Source organism: Electrona antarctica, assembly GCF_951216825.1.
Source record: "Electrona antarctica genome assembly, chromosome: 19".
NCBI lineage: Eukaryota > Metazoa > Chordata > Actinopteri > Myctophiformes > Myctophidae > Electrona > Electrona antarctica.
The window spans coordinates 3,348,470-3,367,801 of NC_136800.1; the positions used below are offsets into that span (position 1 = coordinate 3,348,470).

Below are 19,332 nucleotides of genomic sequence, written 5' to 3' on the forward strand. Positions count from 1 at the left end.
CATTGCACAGTGCGCTCAGTGCGCTATTTCCGAACGTGCCTGTCACTTCACACGGGTGTGATTTTTTTAAATAAAATCAGCCTGAATTTAAAAGTAGTCATGTTGGTGCAAGGCTCAGATTCTTAGTCACAATAACTAACAGTTCCGTTCCCAGATGATCCGAAACTGATGCTGTAATGTGGACAAGATACAGGTTGGAATATATCAAAGTATTCATTTGAGGTCAGAAAGTTACGAATTTTGTTCTTCACAGTAGGAAGTTTTTAGATTTAATAGAGATGTAGTTGCTAATAACAGAAGCATCTGGGTTAGACTTTTTAATAGAGGCTTAACTGCAGTTTTCAAAGCCTTCAGGAAATTGAGCTGAACAGTTTTTAGAAAGCTAGTGGGCAGAGCATCAGGGCAGCATATGGAGGTGTTGTAGTGGAAATTGTTTTGTTGTCAATGGCCTTAAACTCTGACTCAGTAATGTTTGCCAAGTCATACTTTTGTAATTATTGTTGTGGTGACTTAACTTTTTTTGAGTGGTGCAACCACTCCAAGGAACAGCAATGTCCGTGTTAACCTATGTGTTAACCTATGTTAACTATGTGTTAACCTATGTTAACTATTAGTAGGCAACAGTGCAGCACTATCTCTCTCTGTTTCTGGCACAACAGCGCCACTTTTGCCCCTACTGGTACTCATAGTCACACAGTCACATGTATACATAGTATACATATGTATGCACCACTCTGTTCACACAACATTTTTGTTAATGTTGTTAATACTTGTATGTCATGAAGAGATTTAACCATGTATTGCAACAAATGGAATACAGTTATGTACAAAAGTCATCATACCGTCCCACACCTACCCCCGAACTTGCAGACAAAGCAGAGTCACAGAGAACTTCAGAGAACCCATCAACAAGTTAAATAGCTAAGACAGACACTCAGACAGTCTTTACCTTCTTTCCTGTCAATTTTGACCCGTAGCACCATAGGTGTCACTATTGTTAATAATTATATCAAATAAAATACAAAATAAAAAAAGTAATTTAGTTTTGGAAGTGTGTTCTAATAGCCCGCCGCAGTCCCGCCCCCTTTCATGACGACGACAGGCCCAGGAAATAACCTCGGACAAAGCCCACTCGGATCGTGACAATTAACTCATAACAATGTTTTGGGCTGAACAAATAATTAGAAAGAACGTTTCACACTTTTTTTGTTGTTTTTCTCCTTTGTAATTTTTTGTTCGGCCCAAAATATTGTGTTTGCCGTCATGATTTGTCACGATCCGAGTTGGCTTTGTTCGAGGCTTACAGATCTTTAAATAAATACTTTTTGAAATGTCTATGGGAAAAATGCATGGGGAATTATTTCCGTCGTCATGAAAGGGGGCAGGACTGCGACGCTCTCTATTAGTCTATTATTGCCAGATACCGTCATTATCCATTGTCTGCATTATAGGAAATGTAATGAGTGAATTTACATTTTTTCATAATTGAAAACGAGTGCTACAGTACGTATATTGAAACATGAATACATTTGCAATTTAGGCATTTAGCAGATGCTCTTAATCCAGAGCGACAAAAAGCAATGACAAAAAGCATGGCAATACAGAATCCCGGCCTATACACAAAATAATATTTGAAATAGTGATTACCTGGATAGCAATGCATAACAAGTCAGCTATGAGGTGGGGGTGAATTGAATATGAAAATGCAGTATTCATTTAGTATGTTGGGCTGATTTATATCACGGGTGATCACATTTGACCCGCTAACATCAAAAGTGTTAGCAGGTTTCCAACACAATGTGCAAGGGTTTTAAAAAAAACGGTGTAACTCTACGGCCGCAGTTACCGTGTAGAACTCAAGATGAACATTGTAACAGAAAGGTATTCAAAAGATGCTGCTCGTACTGAAATACTGTAATGTACATCATTAAAGGCAGCTACTCCACCTCCTTCCTACTGAAATACTGTAATGTACATCATTAAAGGCAGCTACTCCACCTCCTTCCTACTGAAATACTGTAATGTACATCATTAAAGGCAGCTATACTCCACCTCCTTCCTACTGAAATACTGTAATGTACATCATTAAAGGCAGCTACTCCACCTCCTTCCCCGACAGCTCTGATAAGAAAATGTCGTTCCCTTAGCTAAAGATCTAACATTTGGCAAAGCTAGTCTTAAAATATTAGGAACATGCCCTAGGACGGATCTGTGTCTGACATGAAATGGATTGAGATTTGATGAGACTTAATAATCATAATCTTTTGCTTTGTTTTCCACACACACACACAGGGGGTTAAAGGAGACACAGGTGATATAGGACTGAAAGGCTGCAAGGGATCAATTGTAAGTTTTTCTTCAAAAAGTTGCAAACCAGTAACAAGCAGGAAATAAGCCTTTTGAGCTGCCACCGCTGCTGTATAAATTGAGTCACAAACCCAGAAGTGTCCCGATTTTCATTTGATCTGCCCGTCTTCCTGACTATTGTTCCTCTTGTGAATCCCAAGGGTGACCCTGGTTCCGGCTACCAGTCTCCGGGAACAAAGGGAGACAAAGGAACCGAAGGCCCTGAGGTAAAACTCGGTTTGATTCCACTTAAAGATAAGACAGTTGTGTAACGCCGAGCAAATGGTAGCACCGTGACAGCAGCGAGGAGGATTTCAGAAAGGGCAATGCACAATGGTATTAGCAGTGACTCATTAGATGTCTTTGGATGTTCAAGCGGTCCCCGACATCACAGAGACAACAAACCCACTTTCTATGATGACAAAGTCGTTTTAACCCATTTAGACCCGAGGACGATTCTACAAATGTCTTCAAAATTCTGACAGTTTTCTGAAAAACCCTATGTATCGTTCTCAAACATTTTCATGTCAAGGACCCCCAGAATCATATGTAATTGGCCGCCGACCCCCGAACAAATATGTTGTTCCAGGGACCTAAAAATGTTCGCTCTGAAAGAATATATATATTCCAAATTTGTGCCACATTTTCACGATTTTTCAAAAATAGCAGACCTACAAGCTCATAGCGCGCCACCGAGTGGCGCGCTATGAGCTTGTAGATCTGCTATTTTTCAATAGCTAAAGTATAACATAATGCTTAGAACACCAAAAGGGGTTCCTGTACAGAATGGATTAATGTCATGCCAGCCCGGAACGAGGGACAGAAAGTTGCCAATGTGCATTTGCATCGCTTACCTCAAATCCATCCAGACAAGATGTTTATGTAAGCTTCGGAATTCATCCTACTGCTGTCGTCATCCGACATATCATCGATAAAGACAAGTGCGTCCGATCCATCCAGCAGGGCCAGACATACAGTATTGTACTTCCCTCTGGATTGATTTTTCAGCCTCATGATGGCCTGCTCTATACTGGTGTTGACATTTTATTTGAAATGTATCTAGAGTGGAGACATTTGCACGTGGACAATCTGTTGCCATTAAAGACTTCTGCTAGCTCTTCTGTGCGTGCGTGCGTGCATGCGTGCGTGCGTGCGTGCTAGGGCATTCACTTCTAGTCATTTTTACTAGTTGACTAGTTGCCTAGTTTACTAGTCGACTAGTCGACTAGTTGTTTAACTACCTATTATGTAAAAAAAATAAAATAAAGTAAAAAAATATATATATATATTTTTTGGAAATAAATATTTGTACATTGAAAAACGGTGTACATGGTGACTATAACTATAATCTACCTGATCTTGAGGCCTACACAATCGGGAAAAAGAAATAAAATAAAAAAAATAAACCAACAAGATCGACTAGTGGATTTACTAGTCGACTAGTAAACTAGTCGACTAGTTGCTTAATGCCCTAGTGCGTGCGTGCTTGCGTGCGTGCGTGCGTGAACTAACGATCCAATGATAGCCGAGTTGACCTAGCAACAACTGAGCAGTCAGTTGTCCAATTCACGCTGGGCAAGACCTAAGATGTTTAGAGGCTATCATTTGTTTTGGGGGCGGAAGTTGTGGGATTTTGGCGGAAGTATACCGCTCAAAGGAAATGACGTTGATGCCTTTACAAATCAGTTTACATTCTCCGTGAATGAAACAAGTGTTGTGATTGGTCGGAATAATATCGTATCCGGGGGGAAATACTATTTGTCGGATGTTCCGGAGCGACAATTCCGCCGATAGCGTCTCTGCCTTAGGTTGAGTAATCGGTCCACAGTGAACCCGATATGGATGTACTGTATATATCCTTAAAGAAGCATTCAGTGATTTGGGTGATTTGGAAAACCACCCAGTCCGCCACGGTAACAAAATGTGCACATGCACGCTCTACAGTGGGGGGAAGTGCAACAGGCCAACAGCATGTGCACCAAGGCCCGCCCCCAGTCGATCATGATTGGAGGAAGGCTCCTCTCATCCTGATTGGATGAAGGCTTTGCCACCCGCCACCTAAACTGAAACTAGGGTTTTTTGACCCCAGGGGCTCACTGGGGACAGGGAGGATTTCCTTATATGGTCAGCACACTCTATAGTAGGGAGGATTATCCAGAAAAAAATAAAAAATAAATGATATTTGAATTAAGTCAAATCACTGAATATACCTTTTTAAAGATGGAGTGCCGTGATTTTTTTCCCACCCTAGAACATGATCATCAGGTGTTATTATTTTATAGGGAGGAAGAATTAAAAAAGTGAACAGTATTTGTTAAAATTATTATGTGGACACGCCCACCAGTTTGCCTGGTTTGCCTGGTGCGTGGTGATGGGTGGTGATCCACCTGAACTGAAGCCGCACCCAACAGCTGTTGTTGTATGATAAAGAGGGAGGGGTTTATAGGGAGGGGATGATATTGTGATGTCGCTATATCACCGTTTTTGGCTCGGTGGCATCGGCACGTTTGACTGTCAAGGTTTCAGCCTTCAGGAAGAAACCCTAAACACAAAGGGAAGACATCATTGCACATAACAACCACACCAAGGGGTCTAATGAAGTACTGTCACCTCGTAAACACATAAAAAACTGGAAAGAATACAAAAATCATAGCATACAGTTTACCGTTTAACCCCATTTCATTGTTTCCTTTCAAGAGAAATACAACACAATCATATCACCGTCCAAATGCACTGTACACTACATACAGTATTCTGTGCAGACTCCATTGCACGGCTACTGCGTATACATTTTTCTGTAAATTAACTGAATTACTGATTACTTTTTTTTTTTTTTTTTTTTTTTGGTGAACAGGTGGGTCATGTTGGGCATCACAGTACATTTTGTAATTGTTACAAGTCATTTGTTACATTTCTATCATTAACTTTCATTGTGTTACGGGTCGTACAGTTCCAGGTGGGTAAGGGAACCCTCTTTGAGTAGTTTCAGTTCGTTTTAGTCCGTTCGTTTCCAGTTACAGTGTTCATGATAATTATACATCGGTATTCCATTCTTGTTGCTTAAATTAAATCAATTTTCTCGTCCAATGTACAAGATAATGAAAAACAATGACGGGAGGTGAAAAAGAAAACAGAGGGAAGGGAATAATACAAAATAAATAACAAAAAATAAATACAAATAAAATACGAAACGAAGGGTAAACAGTGGACAAAACAAAACAAAAACGTGGGCACAACAGATACAATAATGACATCATTAATGACAGTAATGACAGTGTTCACCTCTTATTCATTCTGAAAGCAAATCATTTTTTTAACAATTGCACGATAATTCAAATGGCCTCTCTCACTTGTGTACAGGGAAAGCCTGGGAAGGACGGAGACATTGGACCACCTGGAAAAAGTGTATGTAAAAAAAATGAATGTGTGTGTATGCGTACCACCGCAGTATAATGTCGGTGTGCATTGATGTGTGTAACTATGCATCTTTGCAATGTGTGTGTGTGTGTGTGTGTGTGTGTGCACGTCTCTCTAGGGTTGGCCTGGTCCGAGAGGTTATTCGGGATACCCAGGAACAGCAGGAGACCGGGTCAGTAAGCTTTTACTGCTAGGCATGTAGCGATTCACTCAACTCGCCATACGATTCGAATCACGATGACGATACTAGGTCTAGGTTCACGATGCGATTTTTTTAAGCACAAAATTATTTTCCAGACAAATGACTGGTGAAGTCTTTTTTTTTTAAATTATTATGTTTGACTGAAACTAATTTTTTAATCAATTCTCTCTATATATATTTTCTTCTTTTTTTTACACACCCTCAATTATCAAATTGCGATTTAACCACGATTTAAATTGTCACCAGTTTGAATCGATTTCAAACGATTTACGGTATCGTTACATGCAGTAGTTACCATAGATATTTAAAGAAATCACACCCGTGTGAACTGAGTGGTGCAACTCCCCTCTATTGGTTCTCTGTATCGTTCCAATTTGTATCGTTCCAATTTCTTCTCTGTATCGTTCCAATTTGTATCGTTCCAATTTGTATCGTTCCAATTTCTTCTCTGTATCGTTCCAATTTCTTCTCTGTATCGTTCCAATTTCAGCAGCACTATCTCTCTCTCTCCGTTTCTGGCACAACAGCGCCACTTGTGGTAGTCATTGGTACTCGTGCTCATAGTGACATAGTGACATAGTCACATATGTAACACACGGACACACGGACACGGACATTGCCGTTTGTTGGAGTGGTTGCACCACTCAAAAATAGATGCCTCATTGGCCGCTGCAGTTGGTTGGAGCGATGTGTGTTGAAGGAGGGGCGGAAGAATTTACACTGGGGGAGGAAGTACGCCGGAAGTGTGGAAGGCACGTTACGTCACGCTGCCACTCAAGTGATTACTGGCCAATCATAGCGCATCTTTTCCCGGGACTTACAGACCCGAACATGCGCTCTCTGTGACGCACGCTCATGCTTCCGCGGGGCTTCGCAAGTTTTGCCCTCCCTTGAGCACATACGCTCCAGAGCCGGAAAGGGCGTCTACGTTTATATGTCTATGGTAGTTACTACCAGACAGACACTGCATTATATTCATCAGCTTAAGTTTACTGTCAACGTAAAGAGTGTTCCATGCAGTGCTACAGTATACTTGTTCTCTGATCCATATAGGGAGGGAAGGGTGACCGAGGTCCCCATGGTCGTCCTGGAGAGGTGAGTCCTATTGTCTTCCTCTATGCATGCATGGCATATTGATTTGAATATCAACCGCTACTGATGCTATTAGTTTTATGTTGTTTTGTGTTGATTCGATTAGTTTAATGTCAGCTTTTGCACAACGTTGGTAGAGCCAAGGCTGTAGTCTATAGTGCCCTGGTTCTCAACGTGGGGTCCGGGGGGGGGGGGGGGGGGGGGTCACAGGTCTTTTGGGGGGTTCCCATATAGAGTGTCACAGTCCCGCCCCCTTTCATGACCATGCCAGGCCCAGGAAATGAATCCCAATGCATTTTTCCCATAGACATTTCAAAAAGTATTTATTTAAAGACCTTTTAAGCGTCGTACGAAGCCAACTCGAGTCGTGACAAATCATGACAATGAACACAATATTTTGGACCAAACAAATAATTACAAAGAAGAAAAACAACAAAAAAAGTGTTGTAACCTGCCGTTTTTTTTCTACTTTCTAATTATTTCTTCAGCCCAAAACATTGTGTTTATTGTCATGATTTGTCACGACAAGAGCTGGCTTTTTCCGCGGCGTAAACGTCTTTAAATAAATACTTTCTGAAAAGTCTATGAGGAAAATGAACAGGGATTTCTTTTCCGGATCTCTCAAGGGGGCGGGACTGCGGCGCTCTATAGCCTGGTATGTCACTGCGTAGATACTAGTCTGGAACTCCGGCGTGGAAGATTTATTTCCAAGGTGCGGTTAGGATTCCGACGTCACAGCACCAACAGTCCTGCAGTCGTTAGACAGACAAACCCCGTGCTGCGGGTTGAAAATCACCCGTGGCTCCCCGACATGCGTGGCGGGTTAAAACTAATCCGTACTGCGGGTTAAAAATCCCCCGTGGCTTCCTGTGAGGTTAGGGTTTGGGGAAGGTGTCGTGCTGCGACGCGTTGTGAGCTTGTAGATCGGCTATTTTCAGAATGAAACCAAGTGTAAAATGAGTGTCTTATACTCTTGTCCACTAGTCAATATATTGTCAATATATTTAGTCTTAGTTTTAGTCATCATAGCTTAGTTTTCATTTAGTTTCCATTTCGTTTTCGCCAGTGAAAAAAGGTAGTCGACAACATTTTTCGGCTTAGCATTAGTCGACGAAATCAACACTGCCCACAACCCTGGGGTGAGCTAAATGTAATTCAAACTGAGGAGTGCCAGACCAATATCCACATGTTTTATTTTCCCCCTGTGGCAGATTTGTCTGGCTATTTTCAGGCTAGTTCCCATAGGTCCCCAGCTACAAGATGTGATAGTTGGGGAATCAGTTTGACCCGTACCATCGTGTGTTCTCTACAGGTGATCGGTGTGTCTGGATCCATCAAAGGCTACCGTGGCGACCATGGTCATCCAGGACAGACGGGGGTCGCCGGACGTCAAGGTAGGGTGACTAGAAGGAAAGGTGGCACAAATGGCTCAATCATAGATTATTATTATTAACTCTGGAATCGTGCGGTTCTCAATATCGCAATAGTCGCAATTAAGCCCATATATGGAGATCCCTGATGTCATCAATATTAGTATATGGATATATGTCAGAACCTGTTCTGACATTCCACATGTTTATCCTTCCCCCTCCATCCTTCCTCTTCGATATCTTCCTTTTGACTGATACCTGTCCATTTAAACTCTAGACGGGCCCGCCCCAAAGTTATTTGTGCAGCCGTGCCCGGCAGCCGGCGAAAACTAGAGTTCTCAACAGGCCAGAAAATGAAGTCCCGGCCCTACCTGTGCCCTCATCTAACCCTGTAGACTCAAGACACTGCCCCCGCTGCCACCCTAAGATCTCCATATATGGAGCTGACCTGTTCTGACATTCCGTATGTTGATCTGACCTCATCAAACCCTGTACACTTAAGACACGCTCCATATATGGCCAGTGCACGCTTCTCACCCTCAGGCATCTTACTGGTAGTGTTCAGCAGTGAGGATATCACTGTCAAACATACAATCATACTCATACAATCATACTCACTCCCGATCTTCCGCCGTAGTTTGAAAACCCACCTTTTCAGACTCCACCATGGCCCATAGCACTTATCCTACCCCCTTAGACAGCACTTTTTAGACTTAGATAGCATTTGAAACAGACTTATAGCATGTCATGTAGACAGCACAATAACAGTACAGCATAGTATAATATATATGTATAGCTTATATGTATAGTGTCATTATATAGATATGTTCTAGTTACGTTCTTAGCTTGATAAATGCTTTTTATATATGTGATGTATTCCCATGCTTTTTGTTCTTGCTTAATGTAAATCGCTCTGGATTAAGAGCGTCTGCTAAATGCCTAAATTGTAAATTGTAATGTCATATATATATAGCACACATTGTACTTTGGACATATACTAGCATGCTCAGTGTGTCAACTCCCCCCAAAAAATAAGTCCTTTTCATCAAAGAAACTTCATTCAAAAAAACTCTGCAAATAACAGATCTACAAGCAACACGTCGCATTGTGAGCTTCTAGATTGATATTTTCAGTAGTTTGGATCCCAGGGTGCTAAAGAGTTTGGGAACCACTGTTTTCCACCTTCATATTCTGTACTCCCCACTGCAAGGTTTACCCGGTCTTTTCTTAAAACTGTTATCTTTTTTTTTTATGTCCAGTATTATATTTTTAGCAGTCTGGCGGTCTGGTGCTGCTTGTACTTGAATGAGTGACCTCTTGAATCTTGATGTCGTGGAATACGGCTTATAACTTGTGTCTCATGTCATGTCATGGCCATACACTGACCCCTTTAATTGTGTTGTCTTTTAGTTAAATTTAATGTATGTGCTATTAATAACATTAATACTAATCTTTGTTTGTTTTACTAGGTCCTGTTGGATTTCCCGGTCCCAAAGGGCTCCCAGGTGAGACATCTGATTTATTGTTAGACTTTAATGATCCCATGGGCTTATCAATGTTTGTAGAAAAATATAACCAGTACTGTATGTTGACCTCAGCTAGACATGTTGGACCCAGTGAGTCTCTCTCTCTCTCTCATTTCGTTGACTAAAACTATGATGAAAAATGTTCGTCGGCTACCTTCTTTCACTGACGAAAACGGAATAAAAACAAAATAAGAACTAAGCTATGATGACTAAAACTGACGAGTAAAATGTTAGAGAGGGACTAGTGGACAAGAGTATAGAACTGAAAGGCAAGACATTTTATGTTTGGAATTCAAATTCAAGAGACCATAAATCTAAATTTGCCAGTCCAAATCAACACCACTGTCTGATTCATGTCTGCCACAACAGCTGGGGTACCTCATGGGTCACATGTGCCGGGCACTCCTGGTCCGCCTGGCTTTCCGGGCCCTAAGGGGGACGATGGGGAGCCAGGACCTGTGTACGCTGGGACCCCAGGGCTGGACGGGGACCCTGGAAATGCAGGACTTGCTGGGGATCCCGGACCACCCGGACCACCTGAAGACAGAGGTAATTACTGTACCAACACCATACAGCTGTGTCAAGAAATGCATGTAACCTTTTCCAATTAAAACGCTTTTGGACAAAAATAGCAGATCTACAAGCTCACAAGAGAGCTTGTAGATCAGCTATTTTCAGAGCACAACCCAGCACTCTATCTACTGGAGATGCGGCATGTGTAACGACATGGATTTCGAGTTCAGGAGACTTCGGAAAAAAACCAAGCAATTCTACTGAATGCCGCCTTTCCGGTATATGGCATGGAAAGGAGAGGAGGGGAATTTTGCATTTCTTTCACCATGTAGTAAATAGCTGCATTCGTGGTCTGGAGAGGGCAGTTGTTTTACAGACGGCGTAAAAGGGCAGGGGCTGCAGGGCCCCTTTGACGTCTATGTGTGCACGTCCCTGGCGAGGTTGTTCAGTGCTCTCGCTGTTCTAGCTTTATTCGCATACAGTTGGAGGCCATCGATATTGTCCTTTTCTTTTTGCTGAGGTTTGCGTGATCTGCGCAAAAGGACAGTTAACCCATTTTGGGGCGGGAACCCCTTTTGGTGTTTTAAACATTATGTTATAATTTAGCTATTGAAAAATAGCAGATCTACAAGCTCATAGCGCGCCACCGAGTGGCGCGCTACGAGCTTGTAGGTCTGCTATTTTTGAAAAATCGTGAAAATATTTATTTCAGAAAACTGGAGGATTTAGAAGGATTTTTTAAAATGTTGAGGTCAGGCCTAAATGGGTCAAATGATAAGGGACAATATCGGTGGCACCCAACTGTAGATTTATTCGCATACGAGTCCGCCGGGCACTCAGCGAATGTCTTCAAAACCACACAGATTGCAAACCGCACTGTTTGTGTAGTGGAGTAGAAGTACAAGTATTGGAAGTTGGAAATACTTGAGTAAAGTACACATTCCTCAAAATTGTACTTAACACTTTGAAAACCAGGAGTTTCTACGGGCACCATTTTACCTGCGGCAGTCAAAATCTACAAAAAAAACTACAAAACCGTGGGTCCTGTGACGCGGCTCTTGAACCGGAAGTATCCAGGTCCGTCGCTCAAAACGGTCCTAAACTAGCATGAAATACGCAAATCTGCTAACCCTGAGCAACGCGAGAGTACTTCATCTCATACTGTATCTTCTCATCTGAGCTTCAATTCCGAGATAAACGCTGCTAAAGATCGCGGCCATTATGGGACTCTATGGAGCACGGATGATCGTTATTTTGGTTATTTGCCTTTTTTTGCCATCCATCTTGGAACCCGTTCGTTCCAAGATGGATGCCGGTTTTGAGGCGTCGGGTGAGTTTAAATGAGGCGTACAGTAACAGTACAGTATCACTCTTAAACGAACATACAGGGGAATGGCATTAAAGTGGGGGGATTTCTTAATCGAATTTGAACGTGTATGGCTCGCTCCATGTGTTAAGTACAGTACTTAAGTAAATGTACTTAGTTACTTTGCACCACTGTAAACTCAGCATACAGTAGGTATTCAATCCTCTTTAAATATCCACCTATGTGTTCTTTTTTTGTATTGCCAATCAGAACTGTTTTGATCATGATGATTCTTGCAGGCAGGAGAATCACAAAGGGTCTTCCAGGAATGAAAGGAATGAAGGGGACACCAGGCCAGCCCGGATATGATGGAGGCTTTGGGGAGAAAGGTGTGAACTTAATATGATATATATATGATATAGTACTTTATTGTCAGTTTGCACTGAAATTTGTCTTGCGACCCAGCGGCCTTATATGCAACACATATACAGTGTACACATTTGACACAACACAAAACCGAAAAGAAAAGAAAATACGATTACATACATAGAAACAAAGGCAAGAGCTCAGTCTAGGCCTGGCCAGGTGGAGGTCTCTCTCCACAGCTCAGTCTCGGCCTGGCCAGGTGGAGGTCTCTCTCCACAGCTCAGTCTAGGCCTGGCCAGGTGGAGGTCTCTCTCCACAGCTCAGTCTAGGCCTGGCCAGGTGGAGGTCTCTCTCCACAGCTCAGTCTAGGCCTGGCCAGGTGGAGGTCTCTCTCCACAGCTCAGTCTAGGCCTGGCCAGGTGGAGGTCTCTCTCCAAAGCTCAGTCTAGGCCTGGCCAGGTGGAGGTCTCTCTCCACAGCTCAGTCTAGGCCTGGCCAGGTGGAGGTCTCTCTTTAAATCTCTCATCGGTCGAATCTTACGTTGCCGACTATTATAGTAGTTATTATAATTTTTATAATTTTGGTTTGCTTCAGGGCAAAGGTCAATTATATAGCGAAGTGCTACAAACATTTTTATAAGAGATTATATTGCGTCTGCAACACTTAGAGAAGGTAAAACTAACACGTGCGTGCGTGTGCGTGCAGGAGTGAAGGGGAACACCTGTTACGAGTGTGGTGGGACAGGATTGCCAGGACAGCCGGGCCCACCGGGTGCCCCGGGCATCCCAGGTAACAATAATATTCCCCTAATAATAATAAAAGGCTTGATATGCTGCAGTTGCTTGCAGTGTCGCACACAGAAAAATGGAAGATCTACAAGCTCATATAACGCTTGTAGATGGGCTATCTTCAGTGCACGACACTGGTGTCGTGCACAAGGCAGCAGTTTCCTGCTGCCTTGTGAATACAGTACAATATGGTCCACATTACTGCTACCATTTGTTTTTCATTCATTCCCTGCAGGCATGTCCTAGTGCAGTGGTTTTTAACCAAATGGACCCTTTTTATAGATCTTTAACTATGGTACAACATCGATACAGCATGGAATTGCGGACAAAATCTCATCCAACGTCGACAAAATATGCTTATAGTCTTTGGTCTGAGAGGCTAAATCTCATCAAATGGTTGTCCATATGGCTCAAATGCAGATTAAATAACAGGCCCTGATATGAAAAGGGTTGAAAACCAGTGTCCTATATTGTGGAAGCATTGGCAAACATGCAAGGGGCTTCAATCCAGAAATGGTCATTCCGTGTGTCTTGTCATTCAGGTTATAGTGAAGGGCCAGGGCCCAAGGGAGATCCGGGCTTACGAGGACCAGAAGGTTTCCCTGGATTCCCAGTAAGAAAAACTGTCTCTTGAGAAGCTTTGCAGTGCACTCTCTGCTCGTCCACTTTGTACCGTAACCTGACCAACAACAGTTGCCCTTGCTTATATAATAATAATGAAGTCAGAAAAAGAGACACTCATCTGCTCAAAAGTTATACTTTATTGACGACGTTTCGAGCCAAGGCTCTTCATCTGGTCAAAACTCACTGAGTTTTGAACTCACTGAGTTTTGAACTCACTGAGTTTTGACCAGTCAGATGAAGAGCCTTGGCTCGAAACGTCGTCAATAAAGTATAACTTTTGAGCAGACGAGTGTCTCTTTTTCTGATGCTACTTTTTACCCCAGCACCTCTACCAAGTGACGTGCGTATTCTATGAGTTTTTGAGTGGTGTAAACCACTCCTACAACCAGAGATGGGCAAAATACATTGAAAATGTATTTTGTTACAAAATACAAATACTGGGTCACAGAATGTATTTAAATACAAAATACAAATACTGGTCTGAGAAATGTATTTGAGATACAAATACGTATTTTGTATTTTGAAAATACATGAAAATACATTTTCATTAAAATGTATATAATGATAAGTAAATTCATAATTAATTGCCAAATATTAAATTAATGACCTGTCAGAATGTCTAATACATTGAAGGTTATTAAGAATGATACACTTTATATTTTAAGCAAATCAATGTGCTATAGCACATTGATTTGCTTAAAATATAAAGTGTATCAAACAGGACCCACAAAGGAATGGATTGGCCATCTGATTCATCACTGTCACTCCTCTTTGACTTCTACCTCAAGAAAAATGTAGAAAGAGATTGATTGATTGATTGATTGATTGGGCCTACCACCAATTTACATTTAAACCAACAATAAAAAACAAGATAAGTAAACAAGATACTAATGACTAAGATGAATAGATTATCAATTAAAGGAGCATTCAGTGATTTGGAAAACCCCCCGGTCTTCCCCTGTAACAAGATGTGCACATGCAGTGCCGATTCTGGCCTCCAAGGGGCCCTAAGCATGATTGTAGCAAGGGGGCCCCCCATGAAAAAATGGGGGGTTTTGAAACAGTTTAAAACAGTTTTAAGTAGACAAACAGAGCAGAATAAGGTATAAACATTTATTGTCTGTCTGTCTGTCTGTCTGTCTGTCTGTCTGTCTGTCTGTCTGTCTGTCTGTCTGTCTGTCTGTCTGTCTGTCTGTGTATGACAGACTGACTGGTATAAACAGCGCCCCCGGTGTAGAGGGATGGTATGACAGACTGGTATAAACAGCGCCCCCAGTGGGGAGGGATGGTATGACAGACAGGTATAAACAGCACCCCCAGTGGGGAGGGATGGTATGACAGACTGGTATAAACAGTGCCCCCAGTGGGGAGGGATGGTATGACAGACTGGTATAAACAGTGCCCCCAGTGGGGAGGGATGGTATGACAGACTGACTGGTATAAACAGTGCCCCTAGTGGAGAGGGATGCTATGACAGAGAGACTGGTATAAACAGCGTCCCCAGTGGGGAGGGATGGTATAAACAGCACCCCCAGTGTAGAGGGATGGTATAAACAGCGCCCCCAGTGGGGAGAGATGGTATGACAGACTGACTGGTATAAACAGTGCCCCCAGTGGAGAGGGATGCTATGACAGAGAGACTGGTATAAACAGCGTCCCCAGTGGGGAGGGATGGTATAAACAGCACCCCCAGTGTAGAGGGATGGTATAAACAGCGCCCCCAGTGGGGAGGGATGGTATGACAGACTGACTGGTATAAACAGCGCCCCCAGTGGGGAGGGATGGTATGACAGACTGACTGGTATAAACAGTGCCCCCAGTGGAGAGGGATGCTATGACAGAGAGACTGGTATAAACAGCGTCCCCAGTGGGGAGGGATGGTATAAACAGCACCCCCAGTGTAGAGGGATGGTATAAACAGCGCCCCCAGTGGGGAGGGATGGTATGACAGACTGACTGGTATAAACAGCGCCCCCAGTGGGGAGGGATGGTATGACAGAGAGACTGGTATAAACAGCGCCCCCAGTGGGGAGGGATGGTATGACAGACTGACTGGTATAAACAGTGCCCCCAGTGGAGAGGGATGCTATGACAGAGAGACTGGTATAAACAGCGTCCCCAGTGGGGAGGGATGGTATAAACAGCACCCCCAGTGTAGAGGGATGGTATAAACAGCGCCCCCAGTGGGGAGGGATGGTATGACAGACTGACTGGTATAAACAGCGCCCCCAGTGGGGAGGGATGGTATGACAGAGAGACTGGTATAAACAGCGCCCCCAGTGGGGAGGGATGGTATGACAGACTGACTGGTATAAACAGTGCTCCCAGTGGGGAGGCTGTGTTGTGGCTTTAGTCACAAACTTAAGCATAGCCCCTGGAAATTATAGATACAAACACAAGGATAAAAAAAAACTCAATTGTGTATATATATATATATATATATATATATATATATATATATATATATATATATATATATATATATATACACACCCCCGCGCCCCCCCCCCCCCCCCACTTTGAAAGGGGGGCGTTTCCACGTGGTGGAAATGTCTACTACGATAGGCCTGTCCTTGATTCTGATCACTAAGGTACGCTGTTGGCGGAAGATTTCACCATTGAGCAGCGTTACACTCACTGCGCAAATAACGTAAAAAGCCCCCACGGCTCCGCCCGCCCTGTGCTCACCGTTCCTTGCCAGGCCTCAAACGGCCTGGCCAATCAGCAGCGGCTATCCCGCCTCTAGCTGCTGCTGATTGGCCAGGCCGTTTTGTGGCCGGGCATCAAGTCTGCCTGAGAGTTCCCAGATGGGAGCAGGAGGGGGAACCCAGTGTACTCTCTGCTGCCCCATCTGGCGGAGTCAGGTTATGTGTTTTGCCCCTACAGTTTAAACCTGAGGCTGTGTAAAATGACATTAAAAAGTATTTTATGTATTTGAAATACAGAAAATACTAGATCTGAAAGTATCTAGATACAAAATACATCTCATTTCTTCCATCCCAGCAAAATACAAATTACAAAATACAAAAAAGTATTTCAAATACGTATTTCAAATACATGTATTTCAAATACTGCCCATCTCTGCCTACAACTGGCTTTGTTAGTCTGTGCAGAAAAAATGAGCATGGTTGCTATGTTCACCCTGTTCACCCGGGTGTGATTTCATTACGTCAGACATGATTTCATTACGTCAGACAGGCTATATAAGATCTTACACCACTCAGTTCACACGGGTGTGATTTTTGTATAACAATGAAGTCAACCTTAACCTTTAATTTGAACTTGGAACTTCTCCATAGGGTCCCAACGGAGAACCAGGACTTCCAGGCATACCGGGGCCAAAGGGAGACTCGGCCTCCATGCATTCCCCTGGGATCAAAGGGGCGAACGGAGAACTGGGAAATCCAGGAAGGCCTGGGTTTGACGGCCTCCACGGACCCCCCGGGTTACCAGGTCCAAAGGGTCATCTAGGCCCCAAGGGGGATTCGGTGAGGGGTCTATAGGGTCTTATTGGATTTTCACTGCCATCATTTAGACCATAGCTTTTAACCACTTTAACCATTATTTTAAACTTTAGCCGTTGAAAAATAGCAGATCTACAAGCTCCTATGGCGGCACTGAGTGCCGCGCTACAAGCTTGTACATCTGCTATTTTTGGAAAAGCGTGAAAATGTGTACAAATCTTATTATTCTCTTTCACGGCACGGCACAAAAAAGGAATTGGAAGACATTTTCTAGAATCTGGTGTCAGGTCTTTAATGCGTTCATGTCCTCTATCCAGTATTCCGGTACATTCCCTGGTGTTGGGGGGGCCCGTGGGCTTCCGGGCATACCGGGATTCCCGGGTTTACCAGGACCAGATGGATCCCCGGGGCCCCTGGGAGTTGGACCGGTTGGAATCCATGGACATAAGGGAGACGTCGGGGTGCCAGGTTTTCCAGGCAACCCAGGATTACCAGGTACAGTAAAGCGGTGGATCCCAAAGTGGGGTCCGGGGACCCCCAGGGGTCCTTGAAGGAGTTCCAAGGGGTCCCCCAGCTAAATGATAGTTAGGAACCAAATGGACCCAATGCATTTGGTTCCATTTGTACACTCTCAGAGTTAAATTAACATTGATTTTACAATATGGGGACCCATGCAGAGATAGAAAATAAATGCCATTAAATGGGGGTCCGTAGACTAATGCATGTCAAACTGGGGGGTCCAACAGGTTGAGAATCACTATCGCTAGAGCCGTAAAAAACCTTCTCTTATGGGGGTCCCTAGCGTATCTTTTCAAATGGGGGTCCGCAGCCTAATTAGTGTTAATTTGGGGGTACTTCACATGAAAAGGTTTGGGAACCACTGCAGTAAAGTCAACACGTTATAGACTAGACACAAAGGGCCCTATCTTGCGCCACCCCTTACCGAACGATTATCCCTAAACTTTCTTTTTACTATTTTGAAAAACCTTTTAAAATAGTTCTACTAACCGATCTACATCGACACGTGGTTGTGTAGATCGGCACTTTGAACTATTTTTTTTTAAATGTTTTTTCGGGGAGAAGTAGAGTAAAAAGGATCCCGCACACCTGTCTTCACTTAGAATTAGATTTATTGAGCAACGTTTCGGTCGTTCATACCTTCATGAGGCATGCCTGATGAAGGTATTTGTTTTAAGATTTATGCTATACTTTAGCTATTGAAAAATAGCAGATCTACAAGCTCATAGCGCGGCACCGAGTGCCGCGCTATGAGCTTGTAGGTCTGCTATTTTTCAGACCTTCATTTCTCTACTTCTCCAGTTCCAGTTGTCCGACGCACCTGTCCACTGTAGGTGTGCAGAAGGACTTTTTTCTTTTAAAAATGTTTTTCAAAATGGAAAAAAAATAAATGGGTTCCTTCATACATGTTGTCCATGTGCCCCTTTTGCTCCTCCGTCGGCAGGCCAGAAAGGCGAGCCCATCCACATCCACTCTACAGCAGACCCTGGACCACATGGCTATAAAGGTGTACCAGGCCCACATGGAAGATCAGGTATAGTATGGATGGATGGCAAGCATTCATGTACCATTTTGGGCGGGAACCCCTTTTGGTGTTAGCATTATGTTATGCTTTAGCTATTGAAAAATAGCAGATCTACAAGCTCATATAAGCGCGCCACCGAGTGGCGCACTACGAGCTTGTAGGTCTGCTATTTTTGAAAAATCGAAGAATCACTGACATAGAAACATAGCTTTTTCAGAAAACTGTCAGGATGTAGAAGACATTTTTAGAATCTGATCTCAGGTCAGTAAAACATTTCAGCACATTTTCCACCACTGCCTGTATACTCTCCAAGTAGTAAGGGCATTTTATCAGGTATTTGACCAATCTGGGAACTAAATCGTTACCAATACATTTCTTCACCCATGTGTTTCTAAAGGTGTCTAATAACATATACTAAAAGTTTGAAATTCAACTCCTGTGGGAAATTGAGTTATTAGCATAATATGTGACCATACCCTTAACATCCTATATAAGGCAAAAAAGTCAAAATTTCATCATTCTTTAAGTAGCATGTGACATATGAAACTAGGGGGTTTTCATGATTCTGAATCCATTCCAAGCATTAGTTTTGCACAAAAAACACTCCTTGGGCTAAATTAGGCCATATCCACTTGACCAAATGTGCTGACCTCATCACGTTTGTGATGCCGTTTTCCTCCCAAGGAGTGTTTTTTGTGCAAAACTAATGCTTGGAATGGATTCAGAATCATGAAAACCCCCTAGTTTCATATGTCACATGCTACTTAAAGAATTA

General features: G+C 43.0%; 1 protein-coding gene across 1 annotated transcript in view; it reads left to right on the plus strand.

Moving 5' to 3' along the window:
- The window catches only part of LOC306943785 (uncharacterized protein), an 85,887-nt gene that overhangs the window by 18,086 nt on the left and 48,469 nt on the right, over positions 1-19,332 (plus strand). The window contains exons 13-26 of the mRNA XM_079530313.1: positions 2,293-2,346; positions 2,508-2,573; positions 5,707-5,751; positions 5,882-5,935; positions 7,019-7,060; positions 8,370-8,451; positions 9,897-9,932; positions 10,323-10,502; positions 12,072-12,161; positions 12,844-12,927; positions 13,469-13,539; positions 16,850-17,038; positions 17,332-17,509; positions 18,477-18,566. Coding sequence (XP_079386439.1) covers positions 2,293-2,346; positions 2,508-2,573; positions 5,707-5,751; positions 5,882-5,935; positions 7,019-7,060; positions 8,370-8,451; positions 9,897-9,932; positions 10,323-10,502; positions 12,072-12,161; positions 12,844-12,927; positions 13,469-13,539; positions 16,850-17,038; positions 17,332-17,509; positions 18,477-18,566 — 1,261 coding nt within the window. The remainder of the gene's footprint in view (positions 1-2,292; positions 2,347-2,507; positions 2,574-5,706; positions 5,752-5,881; positions 5,936-7,018; positions 7,061-8,369; positions 8,452-9,896; positions 9,933-10,322; positions 10,503-12,071; positions 12,162-12,843; positions 12,928-13,468; positions 13,540-16,849; positions 17,039-17,331; positions 17,510-18,476; positions 18,567-19,332) is intronic.